The sequence below is a fragment of the Pygocentrus nattereri genome, chromosome 29 (genome assembly GCF_015220715.1).
Source record: "Pygocentrus nattereri isolate fPygNat1 chromosome 29, fPygNat1.pri, whole genome shotgun sequence".
Classification (NCBI taxonomy): domain Eukaryota; kingdom Metazoa; phylum Chordata; class Actinopteri; order Characiformes; family Serrasalmidae; genus Pygocentrus; species Pygocentrus nattereri.
Genome location: NC_051239.1, coordinates 13,080,307 through 13,094,516, shown reverse-complemented (window position 1 = coordinate 13,094,516; position 14,210 = coordinate 13,080,307). Strand labels below are relative to the sequence as shown.

Sequence of the window (14,210 nt, the reverse complement as noted above, 5' to 3'; positions counted from 1 at the left end):
CTCCGCCACCTCCAGCACAGCCTCCTGTCTTTTAGACAGAGCCACAGTCTCCAGTCTCCAAACCATCAAAGAAACCAGGATGCTGGAGCTAAATCAGTGTTTTGTTGCTCCATAGTGTATAAACCCTGATAAAACACACACATTCCACTCTGAAAACTGTAAAGACTTACTGGACAGATCTGGGCCCTCACTCCACACAGACCTCCGGAGATCACCGATGTCTATGAAGTTGAAGTGATGAATCTGAAAGTATTAGAAAACATCAGTGTTACAGAACAGAAGTGACACCAAGGTTTACAGTCTAGTTAATCAAACTCATCCCGATCTGCGCCAGCTCCACAATTCCCTCACGGCAGGAAGGATCCTGAGCCAACGCCAGCAGCCAATCACACGCCTGCTGAAAGGCAGTCAGATCCTGCAGGAAGAAGAAAGATATTCAAAATCAATCGTTTAAATTTGATTTTACTAATTTACATGCTTCATTTGTTTTAGATGATAATCATGTAATTACCCTGGCATTTAGAGTGGCGAGGTCACCAAGAATGTTCCTGCCAGTCTCACAGGCGTCCTTTCGCCGCTCTGCGTTGCTCAGAATGATCTACAGAAGTGGAGAAATGGGTGTCAGTAAAGGAATGATGACACATTATTATTTAAAGATTAGAGACGTGTAAAAGTAGTGCAATTTCTCCCTGGGATCAATAAAGGAATCTGAATTAGGAGCTCTGGGTCAGAGAAGTTTTTCTCTATGAGGAGAATGTATAACATTTTTAAACATTGCTGCAATTGTAAACAGAAACACTGCGTACATTTTCCCTCAGAATGTTGCTGGATGTAGATTAGATTAGATTGAAGTCTCTTGTGATTGTGCAGACTACAGGTACAGAGCCAATGAAATGCAGTTAGCATCTAACCAGAAGTGCAAAATACAGTATTCCTGATATAGTACTGTATATTAGTGGTACGACCATCTTTCTGATAGAGGGAGTGCTCAGTGTGATGCCCACTCTACGATTTAAGAATTATCTTTGTACTAAGATGATTTCAGTGAACTCAGCTGAGGTCCTTGAGTAGTATAAATATAAATGTTACATCCAGACTACAAGTAAGCAAACACTTCTGCATGTTGAAATTCCATCTGCTGCTATATTTTAACAGAACTGTTTAAAAATGTTAGATTTTCAGGCTCTATACTGACTGACAAACCATCTTAAGTACTTCATTTAACAAAGCTTGCAGGTTTGTATGGGTATTTTGGTGAAGTTGTGAGTCTTATGATGCCAGTTCAGTGTACATTTGTGTCACAGATAAAAACTGCTTTGACCAGATAAAAACTGCTTCAAATACGGGCTTGACGCCAACTACAGAACGGCGACACAGATTCAGAGTCTGTTTGGTGTTTCACTTCAGTTTCTGACAAAATATTCACCAAAATACTAAAAACTGAACTGAAACTAAACTAAAACTAAAGTGAATTTTCAGAGAATTAAAACAAAACTGTTAGTGAACTCTTCCAGCTAGTGATACACGAAAGACTGGAGCCTTTGTTTTGGTAGATATTGCTTTTAAAATATTGGTATCAGAAGTTTGTTTAGAGTTGACCAGTACTTCAAACAGATATTTGACAACAGAGTTTTTGTGCTCTGAAAGAGTAGAACGTTTAGGCAATGCTGTGTCACTGCGCACAAATGTCTGAATTTTATTTATTTTTGCAACGTTTTTAACTTAAATAAATGAAATAAATGTTGTATTTTTTTCATTATGTTAGTCTAATCCAGGTAGATTTAATACATTTTAAGTATTTGCATCAGTGTTGTGTGGAGCCTCCAAAGTGACCTGGTGACTATTGTTTAATTAGTCCATTAGTTGATATATCACGGCTATGAGTTACGTTTTCTTATAAGTGTGGCCTCAATATAGCAATTTATGGGTTCTCTTAATTTGTGGCCTCAATAAATTAATATTTGGCGGCGCTCCTTATAAAATAAAACTCGGCCTACTCCTTCTATATTGGTGCTTCCCTATGTAAACTAATAAAAGCTCAGCTGAATTGACAGCCAAGCTAAATAAAAACAAAAAATTAGCAAAATAGTAAAAACTATAATAACCATCATCATGATCATCATCATCATCACTGATGAATGATGATGATGAACTGTAATAACCCTGACTGGTAAAATCAGTCTGCTGAAGTAAACATTATGCGCAATTGCAGTGCTTTTTTTGACGCTTTCAAACACAGCGCTATATTTTCTGCTCGCACCTGATTCGACAAAGAGAGAGAGAAGCTGGCCAATGAGCGGCGAGGAAGGCAGTAAACAGGACCAGCTGTCTGCGGGCTGGTCATATGATGCGCTGCTGGAGCTTTTCGCCGGAGGACCGTCCGGATCGCCGCCTCTGCTTTCCTCGTTTTTCTTTACAAGTTCCCGACATAAACCCGCCGTGCCGAAGTTCTACATGCCTTTCGGATAGAACCGAGAGGAAGAGAGGCGCTTTGTTTTGGACGCTCGCCGAGCTGGTAAGAGGAGCGTCTCTGAGGAAGTGACAGTGTCAGTGAGGGAGTGAAGGGATTTGTCCAGGCAGGTCGGTGAGGTTAGCTGCTAAGAGTTGATCCATTCCTGTGTTTGTTGTTCGCCTGGTGTCCTGGCTGATGTGAGTGGCAGCACACTTATCCTGTGAAGCATGAGAGGTTGTGGAGGGGTTAGTACTGAGGCACCTTAGTGTCCCTGCGTCTAAAGCACATTAAGTGCGCTTAAGGCACTGATGCTGTTTGCTTTGCCGAGCATTAGGGTGAATCTGAACGCTGGGAGCGCCCATCAAGTCCATTTTCCAGTCCAGTGTGTTGAGGCCAGAACAAAACGTCGTCCAAGGCTGACACTTGTTGAGCTGCCTTTTGTAAAGGGAAAAACTCCAAAACCAAAACATGTGTGCACAATGTGTATTAGTGCAGCCTGTTCGTGTGTTTTCAGTATGTAAAGCTTTTTTCTAATTAAGCCAATATCCTGTGTTTCTGCTACAGCCCCACAGCGCTCTAACCCCCCCCCCCCCTTCCTTCTTTTAAACTGAAACAAGAATGACTGACTGATTCATCAACTTGTCCGACCTCAATATCCAGCAGGCTGTTGTGCAATTTCTGCTAAATGTCTTTCCTTAGATCCTAAATGTGAGTTAAACACAGAATTTGAAAGTAACAGAGTACTCTCCTTATCTTTTTTTGGGTCAGCACTCCTAATCTGAGAAGCATTGTGAATACATGCCATTGTCTGTATATTTCGAGTTAAATATAGAGCTAAATACAGAAGCACATGGTGTTAAGGGCTCACTACAGTGTCTTGGATACAAGTAGCAGGTAGATATGTTGTTTTTTTTTACATACGGTTCAAATAATAAGGTGTAACCATGTTCTCTTTGAAAGATTTCTGTGCAAACGGAAGTTTGGACGTTAGCTGACAGTAGGACTTTCTCCTTGTCTTGTGTTCCAGTAAACATTAACAGAGAAGCAGTTGTAAGCCAAAAGAAACTATTCATTTAGTACAGGGCTGCCCAAAGCGTGGCCCACCAAAAACCCCACCTGCTCGCCCAATGAGAACGCAGACATATACAGCATATAACTTATTCAATTCTTCTTGTCCTTATAGAATTGAATCTTTATTTTAGTATCACAGTATAGAGTAATGTGACAAAATACACTTGAGACTTAATGTCCTTCTCTATTTGTGTATTGTTTCATCTTTTTAGCCCCCAGGATAAAACGTTTAGGCATCCTGTTACAATTTCATGACTGTCAGTGAAGTCTGTCTGTGAAAATCTTCATGCTACTGTGTGACTCATAACACTGGTGTGTACTCTTAACCTCTGGTTTGTCATTTGGAGGCACAATCATGGCAGCGTTGTTGGAGCAGTATCGCAAGAGAATACAGACTGAGCTGGACAGAGTTGTGGATTTCTGGATGAAATATTCTCACGATGAGCAATATGGGTGAAATATTTCTTTTTGATTGCATGTCCTCTTATCTTTTCTGTGCATGGAATTCACCAATGTCTTCCTAAGTTCTTTCTTAAATGTGTTCTTGTGAAAGGTCTTAATTAAAAGTCTATGTCAGAGTCATGACGTGTTCTTAAATTGGAGAATTGCTTGTACATTTGTGCTCTTGAGTGTAAGTAGATTCTGTTCTTACCCAAGAACAAATCCCAGATAAAAACGTGAATGTCTGAGTCTATGTAAATGGGGATTAAGAAGAAGTTTCTTCTTAAGAACGGATGGCGAACGAGCCCCATTGTCTTCCTTCACTATCTGTATCATTCTCTGAATATCTTCTTTAGCCAGTGTAAAATACAGAAAGAAGAGCTTTAGTGTTGTTGTTGAGTCGCCTCGTCTTGCCAGTGGTTGTCATTCCCAGTCCTGAGGGGTATCCAGTAAGCTGGATAACTTGAGACAAACGATTGGCAAATAGGTCCTCGACTCTCCTCTTATTGGACAGACTGGCCTAAGTTATCTGTCTTACTGAAAAATCCCGCTTTATGAAATAACCTGCTGTTAGCAGTGAATGCTTAGGGCTTTCCTGGCCCTATCACCCATGATTCAACACATGGGCTAATTCTCAAACGCTCAGTGAGCTGAATTAGTTATGTTAAAGTACGAATAAAACCATGCACACTGCAGGCACCCGCATATTAGGACTGAACACAAGTGTGGAAGTGGGCTTAACATTTGGGCCTGCGGACGTCCTTATATATATATATGTAGTCTTTTTCAATGACTAGTTAGGAGTTAACACCATTAAAATGACTGCTATAATTTAGCTTTTTGCTTTTCTGTATCATAGTGGGTTTTTCACCTGCATTGGAAAAGATGGGAAGATCTATGATGAGCTTAAATACGTGTGGTTACAGGGCAGACAGGTAAGAATATTCACCTGTTTTTAGGCTAAAGAAAACCCTCCATCAGCTACTGATGAGTAATTCTCTGTAATGTTTGCTGAAGAAAACGTTTTGTCTTGTAAAGATCTGTAAATGTTTCTTCAGGTGTGGATGTACTGCCGGCTGTACCGCACAGTTGAAAGGTTTCACCGGCCTGAGGTTCTTGAAGCTGCCAAATCAGGCATGTCATTTGTTCCATAAACAGTACGGATGTTTATCACAGCCTGTGCTACTTCTAGAATATTTACTGCTGTAAATAGCAGTTTCTGCAAGTTTTAGTACACAATTTCTTTGCTGGGTTCAATATTTTTTCCCAGTATTTTCAGCAAATAGACAGTCATTGTGCATTAAAGTGTGTCCTCTGTAAAAGTTGTTGACTTATTTTCCCTTACAAACTTTATGTATGACTCCAATGTTTGCATACAATTATAATTTTGGACATTTCAACGTACAGTGTTAAGCACTGTTAGTGGTGTAGCAATGGCGCTTCTGCCTAGACTGGGAATCAAACCTTTGGCATCTTCCACGTGCAACATTGTTCTCCATTGTGCTGTCACCACTATGTTGTTCATATCAGTCCTGATCTACAGTGTTCATATGTTAGCATTGAAAAAAATGCTGATTCACTGCCATGGCCATCCCCTTCTCCTGACCCCTAAAACCTATTATAGCTAGAACACAATACATACTTACATGAGAGGAATATAAGATGAAATTAAAGTGAGGCAGATAGACCTGAACCCATTGGTTTGTCATTCAGGTGGTGCTTTCCTTCAGCGATTTGCTCGAGTGCAGTCATCAGATGGTCCAGGGAAGTGTGCGTTCTGTCTGACGAGGGATGGCCGTGCTGTGAAGGTTCAGAGGACCATATTCAGCGAGTGTTTCTACGTCATGGCCATGGATGAGCTGGCCAGAGTCACAGGAAACGAAGCGATGCAGGTGAAAATTTTAATTCAGTTATTCCTTGTAGCCTGGCCCTGTCAGCGTTATTAAATTGAAGTAATGTGCAGTGAGGCCCCAACAGAAGGTATTCCATACAGTTCACTGCCTGGTTTGGACTCACTATGTAATTGAGGTTTTTCTAATTTAACCTCAATCGTCACCTATTAATTTTTGTATTGAAATTAAATGAGACGCTGATTAACTATCTACTCAGGATATTCTTTGTTAATTGTTATTGTGCATAACGCAGGCCAATCTCTAAGCATCTCGCATAACTGATTTGTTAATAAAGGTCAAATGAAATAAAAGCTTTAAATGAAGGGATATGTAATGTATTGCCTTTCATTCATTTTGTTAAATATAATGCAGCATGTTCCAAAAAAGTTGTGAAGGGGTAAATTTAAGGCTAGAAATAGTATGAAATATTCCCAAGAACAACTTAAACAGGTGATGCTTGGTTCCAGGAGGACCATCCAGGAAAAGCCCAGTCCTTTGTATGCAAGTGAGTAAAGGACCAGGTCAGAAATACAATATTGAATGCCTTCGATCCATCAGATGGCGCTACTGTAAAAACTGACATGCTTTTGTAATTACTATGGGCTCAGGAATACTTCGGAAAGCCCTTGTCAATGAATATCATCAGTTGCTGTATCTACAAATGAGAGTTATTCTACCATGCAAGGCAGAAGACCTTTATCAACAACATTGAGACTGTGGCCAACCTCTGGGATAAAGCTCATCTGAGATCGACTAATGCAAATTGGAAACGTGTTGTGGTCGGATGAGTTCAAACTGTTTTTGGAAATAATGGGCTGAAATATGAACAAATTGGGCTTCATTCACCTTTTATCTTCCTATGTTTTTTTTCTTAAATGTGTTTTTGAGAAAGGCCCTAAGAAAAAGTCTACGTTCTTACCTAAGAACAAATCCCGAACAAGAAAAAACTTGTAGGTTTTAAGAAAGTTCTTCTTAAGGACGGCTGCTGAATAAGGCCCATTGTTACTAACTCAAAGTTCAAAGCCTGCATTAGGGGGCTAGTTTGTGCCAAGGCATGGGAAACTTACAGATCTGTGAAGGCTTCAGTAAGGCTCAGCAGTACATATGCATTTTAAAGAAACATATGCTGCCATCCAGACGATGTCTTTTACAGGTACATCCCTGCTTGTTTTGGCAAGACAGCGGCAAGCTGCATTCCGCATGCTTTACAACAGCATGGGTTTGTAGTAAGAAAGTGCAGGTACTAGACTGGTTTGCATGCAGTCCAGACCTGTGTCCCATTAAAACCTGTGGCGCGTTATAACGCTCAATATACGATAATGGAGACCCCAGACTCTCGAGCAGCTGAAGTGTTGTCAAAGAGGAATGGGGAAAAATTTTACAACTACAACGCTACAGCGCTGCAACTACAACAACTGTCCTCAGTTCCCAAAGGATTACTGAATGTTGTCAACTGGATAAGTGATGTTCAACTGTGGTAAACATGCCCCATGTTGCAGGCACCAAATTAAGAATAAACGTGTGTGTGTGCGTGCATGTGTGTTTGTGTGTGTGTGCATGCATGTGTGTTTGCGTGTACGTGCGTGCGTGCGTGCGTGCGTGCGTGTGTGTGTGTGTGTGTGTGTGTGTGTACAGATCATCACATTTTTCCCACTGTCCCAACTTTTTCCCAATCAAATTTCAATACTAATATACTATATTTGACTTCTCACTCTGTACGTCCTTGTGTTCTTTATAGGCTGATGCAGAAAGTATGATGGATCAGCTGGTGCATTGGGTCCGGGTCGACTCGTCTGGTCTGGGTCGGCCTCAGATGCCTGGTGATCCACCTGTCAACAGCATGGCTGTTCCTATGATGCTCCTATGTCTTGTCGATCAGCTGACAGAGGGCAGGGAGAAGCAGGCACAGAAATACAGAGAGCTGGGTGACTGGTGCGTCAAACAGATACTGCAGCATGTACAGGTGGGTGAACACTGTACATTTGATGCACAATGAAGGGGAGCAAGTACCCTTGTGTTATCTGTTGTAACTCCAGTGCATACATCTACTTCAAATATTGACACCTAATGTCTTAAGACTTCATACTTTCATAAAGTATGAATTTGTGAACATAAACAATGATAGTTTTAAAAAAATGAAAATGTATTTAGACACTTTATATGAAAATGCATATTAGTCAAGTTCTGTATATCAGTGCTCCAAAAATAAAAATGTGTTCTAGGAATTCTGATGGTGATATTATAGAGGTAGAATGGCTCTTTGAATAAACTCCTGTGCTCTTGCTCTGTTTCTCCTCAGAGAAATGATAAGGCCATTCTTGAAAATGTCTCAATGGATGGAAAAGAGATACCTGGTTGCCAGGGACGTCTCCAGAACCCAGGTACTTCATATGGTCCTCTTGCAAAACATAAGCCGAGAATGGCAATGCTTGATATGCTTAAGGGAAAAAAATAGGGTCTCTTTATTAGTGATTTTATGCATTATGACAGAAGTAAATCTCGATCCAAAAGGCTTACCAATCCTAATATACCTGCTTACCCTCTGTAGGGTGACCCTCAAAACTTAACTTTCAAAGTGAAGGGTGTCAGTAGTCAATAGATTTGGAGAGATTTGCTTATTGGAGAGTTTATGTGGAAGTCTGTCTCTCAGAAATAAAGCAGTGTTTTGCATGCTTTAACCCCTGAAGCAAAATGAAGCCTGTTCTGTGTTGAAGGTCATGCCCTGGAGGCTGGATGGTTCCTCCTGAAGTATGCAAAGGCACAAGATGATACAAAGCTGCAGACATTAGCGGTGGAGATGTTCATGGACGTCCCCTTCCACACTGGCTGGGACAAGCAACATGGAGGACTCTTCTACTTCCTAGATGCAGATGGACACTGTCCCACTCAGGTTAGAATGAGACCCCAAACATTCGCTTTGGATTTCAGACTTGATAGCTTTTTTACCAGAATTTGCTCACAGGCAAGCAATATAAAAATTGCATGGTGCAAATGACGAATGTACACTGGACATGACACAGGGCTTCACACTGCAGTACATAAATGACCAGCATTGCATCCCAGCAGCTGGAGGTCTTCATGCCATTATGCAAGTCAGCCTGAGGAACGCTGCATTTAAAAATATTCAGCAGGAGGCGGTTGCTGATGGGATACTTTGAAATGAAAGAAAAATTCTTAACTCCTTGGTCTGGAAATACCTGCGCAAAACATGCTTGTTATGCCCTTAAAGTCTAGTTGGAAAAAAAAATAATCAATTTACATTTTACAACTGTTAGGTTAATATTTATTTATCAGTTATAGAACACAAATATTTATTAGTTATATGACACAAAACTTTGTATTTGCCATGATAAGTTGTCCCTTTTTAAGCTTTAGTGTAGAGAGAAAATGGTTGCTAAGTTAGCCTGCTTAGCTGTAGTAGCAATCAGGCCAGGAAAAGACTTATTTTACAACTTTTCTCTCTCTTCTTACTTTTATCAGATAAATTACAAACATCAGCAGTGTAGGCTTCTGAAAACACTGTGTTCATTGATTATGTCTGACACTGATTTACATGTAGTAACTGCAGACCACTACACATTTTGTGAATATTAAATAAAACAAATGGATTATGGGTCGTTTAAGGGCTACATGAATAAACGACAGTCTTTTGCCTGTAGGATGGGGCAAGATTGCTACTGTTGTATAAAAAGTCGTATAAATGGTTTTGAAAGCTGTACTATGTAATTGTTGGGGATTTGGAGCCCTCTCTGTTTGAAATTGCTGAAGAACGTTTTGTGACGTGGCTATGCTTCTGACTCGCCAAGTGGGTGAATGTGATGAATGCGAGTGCGTTGAAAGAGCATTCAGCGAGAACTCTTGTCCCCTGTCTTTCTAGGATATGAGTGAATTATCTACTATTGTCATCATCAAATCTTAATTAGTATTATGTTGATTTTGAATTTGACAAATCTGATCCAACGCAACTGACTTTTAAATTACTGTTCTACTTTACAGGGTGACTCTAAGCAGTGAGCACACACCACTTTTTAGCGTGGTTTCTTTTTTTCCTGCTACTTTATTTTAACAAAATATTACAGCATACAACTTTAAATATAGTACAGCTATTCGTTTTACATGGTGAACATAACTGCTGCAAAACACATCTTCCATTTGACGCTAACATGGCTACTAACTTTTCAATCCTGTGTAGTTGGAGTGGAATATGAAGCTCTGGTGGCCACACTGTGAGGCTCTTATCTCATATCTGATGGCCTACAGTTACTTAAAAGAACCTGCACTGCTGGACAGGTTCAAACAGGTCTATGACTACACCTTCAGCCACGTGAGTGATACCTGTAATAACAATTAAACCAGTTAGACTAATCCATCATTTCTCATTTTTTATTATCATTTAAAAGATTTTACCTATGCATATTTCAGTATTTTGCATATGGATACCGATCTGATAAAAATGTATGGGTGGTTGTTTTTATCAGCGCAGCAAAGTCTGCAGGGTGACCTTTTGTTTGTTCCTGTCTCTCTCAGTTTCCTGATGAAGAGCATGGAGAATGGTTTGGTTATTTGAGTCGTCAGGGTGAAGTAGTGTTGGACTTCAAAGGGGGACCTTTCAAAGGTAAACCGTTTAAAACGCATGAAAGCAGGAGTGGCTAAAGGTTAAACAAGGTTATTTTTTATTTTTGGCACCTGCTATTTGTAGCTCAGCTTGCAAGTCTGTACTGTGCACATGTGAATCCTCTCGTGTGCTGATGTTAGTAGAACCTCAAAAAAGTGCTCTACTTGGGTAGAATGGCATTAATGTAAAATGATGAACTTGAATCTAATTGGATGAGCCATTTTTGACATTATGAACTGCTAACATACACAAGTCCTAGCAGTTTTTAACGTTTCTGTTCAGTGATTGAAATGTGAGCCGTCATTCAGTGGGGTTTGTTGTGAAATGGTACACTGAAGAGAAATTTACAGACTCAAGAGTTCTTTACAGTCATGATGGGAACCAGGAGTCAAAATGTCTACAATGCCATTTTATTTATTATCCAAATCAACTCAGTGGACCTGAGTGTTTCTAGGTAATGTTGCGAATGATAAAGCAATATTTATACTGCTCAGCCATAACATTAAAACCATCTTCTTGTATCTACTGGATATTCCATCCATCCATCCATCCATTTTCTAAGCCGCTTCTCCGTCAGGGTCGCGGGGGGTGCTGGAGCCCATCCCAGCAGTCTTCGGGTGGAAGGCAGGATACATCCTGGATGGGTCGCCAGTCCATCGCAGGGCAGACAGACAGACACAGATAGTCACCCACACACTCACACTCACACTCACACCTAGGGGCAATTTAGCACGTCCAATCAGCCTGACAGCATGTCTTTGGACTGTGGGAGGAAACCGACGCAGACACGGGGAGAACATGCAAACTCCACACAGAGAGGACCCCGGTTGCCCGGCCAGGGAATCGAACCCAGGCCCTCCTTGCTCCTTGAGGCGACAGCGCTACCCACCACACCACCGTGCCGCCCTCTACTGGATATTCTTTATCCATTTTATCAGCTCCACTTACCACATAGGTGCACTTTGTAGTTTATGATCATAGACTGGAGTGCGTTTGCACACTTTGTTAGCCCCCTTTCACACTGTTTCTCACTGCTCAGGACCCAACAGGACCAGAGCAGGTAGCATTTGAGTGATGGATCATTCTGAGCACTGCTGGGACACGACGTGGTGGTGGCGTTTTGGTGTGTGTTGTGCTGGTACGAGTGAGGAGACACAGCAGTGCTGCTGGGGTTTTTAAACACCTACCTTGTCCACTTTGTAGATGTAGCTCATCTGTTGCTGCACAGTTTGTGTTGGTCATCCTCTAGTCATTGATCAGAGGTCACACAATGCTGTTGGCTGGATGTTTTTGATTAATGGACAATTCTCAGTGAATTGAAGTGTTGGTTACTGGTTACTGTCCTCACCACTGTGAAAAATCCTCCTCTCTATAATGGAGCAATTCACACACAGCCACTCGGAATGACTTTGTTTATATTTCAATCATTGAATTATGAATTTTACTGCAGTGTTGCCTGGCAACCACAACCTAATTTCAACAGTGTTTTGGTTGAGAGAAAAATTGTTTATTGCTAGTGTTATTAGTGATAAATTCTTTATTGCACATTGAAATTTTCTTATTTTTTCTGTACTAGTTAACAACTACTACTACTACTACTACTACTACTACTACTACTACTACTACTACTACTACTACTACTACTACTACATTAACTGTATTAACATCACTGTAATGCACAATCTCTTGTCGCTTATTGGTTTATTATGACAATTTCAGATTTTGCAAATGCACTTTTTTGTATAATACTTGCCTCCAGGGTTCTTCCACGTTCCTCGATGCCTCTACATGTGTGAGAAGATGCTGGATCATCTGCTTGCGACGAGCAAGTCTTGAATATGTCTGTCTGCTGGATGGCGTTGTGGTGCTATGCGTCTTAATTTCCTCACAAACACAAGCACCACTGTATAATTCCTGCCACAGCATGTATGTGTTTACTCTCATAATTGATATTGAGCCATTGATTATATTTCTAAGTGCCGTTTCACACGTGTGTATTTTCATGTTGTGTATAAATGGGAAAAGGGATCAGTTTTTAATACAATGCCTTTATAATTAATTAGTGGCCAATACACAAACAATTAATTCCAGGTTCGCACTAAGTTTACATAGTATATACATGGTTAAAAGGGACTGCAGTGAAGGAGAAAATAGAGTCTTAAGCCCTATTCAGAACTGTGAATGTCACACTTGTAACGTTGATAGTAAACAGTGGTATATCTGGGGGAAAGTTTTCTTTGAGTACTGTTTGGCCTGTATTTACCTTCTGTGCTGTTTATATATTTTAGGCCAAAATCTTCTCAAAACTACCATAAAACAATATCTTGGGCATCAGGCAGCACATTGGTAATGATTTCATGTAGTAGCCTTCTGTGAGAGCTTTTTGAAGCATTAAACATTTCTAACATTGGGTTCCAGTCACCAGTGCTGAATCAAGCATTTTTATCCGTATGATTGTCCAATGTAGAAGTCTTGAAAGATCAATGCAGTAATGCATAATCAAAAACACTTAATCCATAACAACAAAACTTAGGCTTACATTGTGTGACACTTTGATCAGCCTAGTTGATGTCAGTGCAGTCTTTTGCCTGTGTTTATTACTGTTCCTTAAAAGGCAAATGTAATGGATTACTTATAACAGCAATGATGGGCTACTTTCACAGCACCAGGCTGAAGCGGGACAAATTGGAATTTTTTAGAGCTCTGTGGACACACACATCTGATCTTTTCAAATCAGATCCACCTCGGATGTGTGCTTAGGTCAGATGCACATCCGATTCGTGGCCTGGCAGCGCTAATGGAGACTTACATAGATTTTTCTGTGGATTCAGTGGTTGAGATGTAGACAAAATCGTTCAGAGTGGTTAGATGTGAAGCGTTTTATTTGCAGAGAAACTTGCCGACTCAGGTTTCTTTACAGTGGAGGTGATGGGAACCAGTAGTCCTGATGTCTACATTGCAAATAGCTATTATAGCTATTATTTACTATCCAAAGCCACTAGTGAATGTCTTTTGAGCTTTTTTTAAATGAAACAGTGATGATGATAAAATAACAATGAGTCAAAAAGCATTGTGGACTATTTTGCGTTAGAACGCCCTTCATGCTTTAGACCAAAACTTTATCAAATGCAAAGTCTCCGACATCAGGCAGTGTATGCACATTTCATGTAATAACTTTCTAGGAGAGCTTTTAGTGCCCTCTGACGTCAGGTTCCTATCACCACCACTGTGAACATACCTGACTCTGCAAGTTTCTTTAGAACAAAGCATCTTACTGCTACCAGACTACTCCTGAAGGATTTTTTTGTAATTTTGAAAAGATTTTGAAAAAAGTTGGAGTTCCCGTGATGAGAAACGGCCAAATCAAGAGTTAGTTTTTGCAACTGCGTGTGCACCATTACAGCATTACTACACTACATTTGAATGTCATTCTATGCTCAGCCAGGCTGTCCTCATTAAATTTTGATAGTTCCTTAAAGGCCTAAACTATTTGCTCTGCTAATTATTTTAAAACTGTTTAGAATGAGTAATGTTAATTCAAATTAAGTTTGCTAAATGCGCTCTGTTGAAATTTGCACCAAGATGAATTTAAATGTGAATTAAAGTGAATTTCTAAGTACAAATTTCAAAGTTTAACTGCTGAATCCATCTTTACATTACATAACTGCTTTAATCGTAACTTGTTCATCTTTTAATGTTCCAAAACCCAAACACTGCTAAGCATCAGACTTTTAGTCTG

General features: G+C 40.2%; 1 protein-coding gene across 1 annotated transcript; it reads left to right on the top strand.

Annotated features, from left to right (window-relative positions):
- The first annotated feature begins 2,331 nt into the window (after positions 1-2,331).
- Positions 2,332-14,094, top strand: LOC108442082 (renin binding protein). The gene is made up of 11 exons (XM_017721944.2): positions 2,332-2,515; positions 3,871-3,976; positions 4,824-4,899; positions 5,023-5,098; positions 5,678-5,856; positions 7,595-7,819; positions 8,156-8,237; positions 8,571-8,746; positions 10,049-10,180; positions 10,384-10,471; positions 12,231-14,094. The coding sequence occupies exons 2-11, from the start codon at positions 3,879-3,881 to the stop codon at positions 12,305-12,307; spliced, it is 1,209 nt and encodes a 402-aa protein (XP_017577433.1). The 5' UTR covers positions 2,332-2,515; positions 3,871-3,878; the 3' UTR covers positions 12,308-14,094.
- The last annotated feature ends 116 nt before the right edge of the window (positions 14,095-14,210 follow it).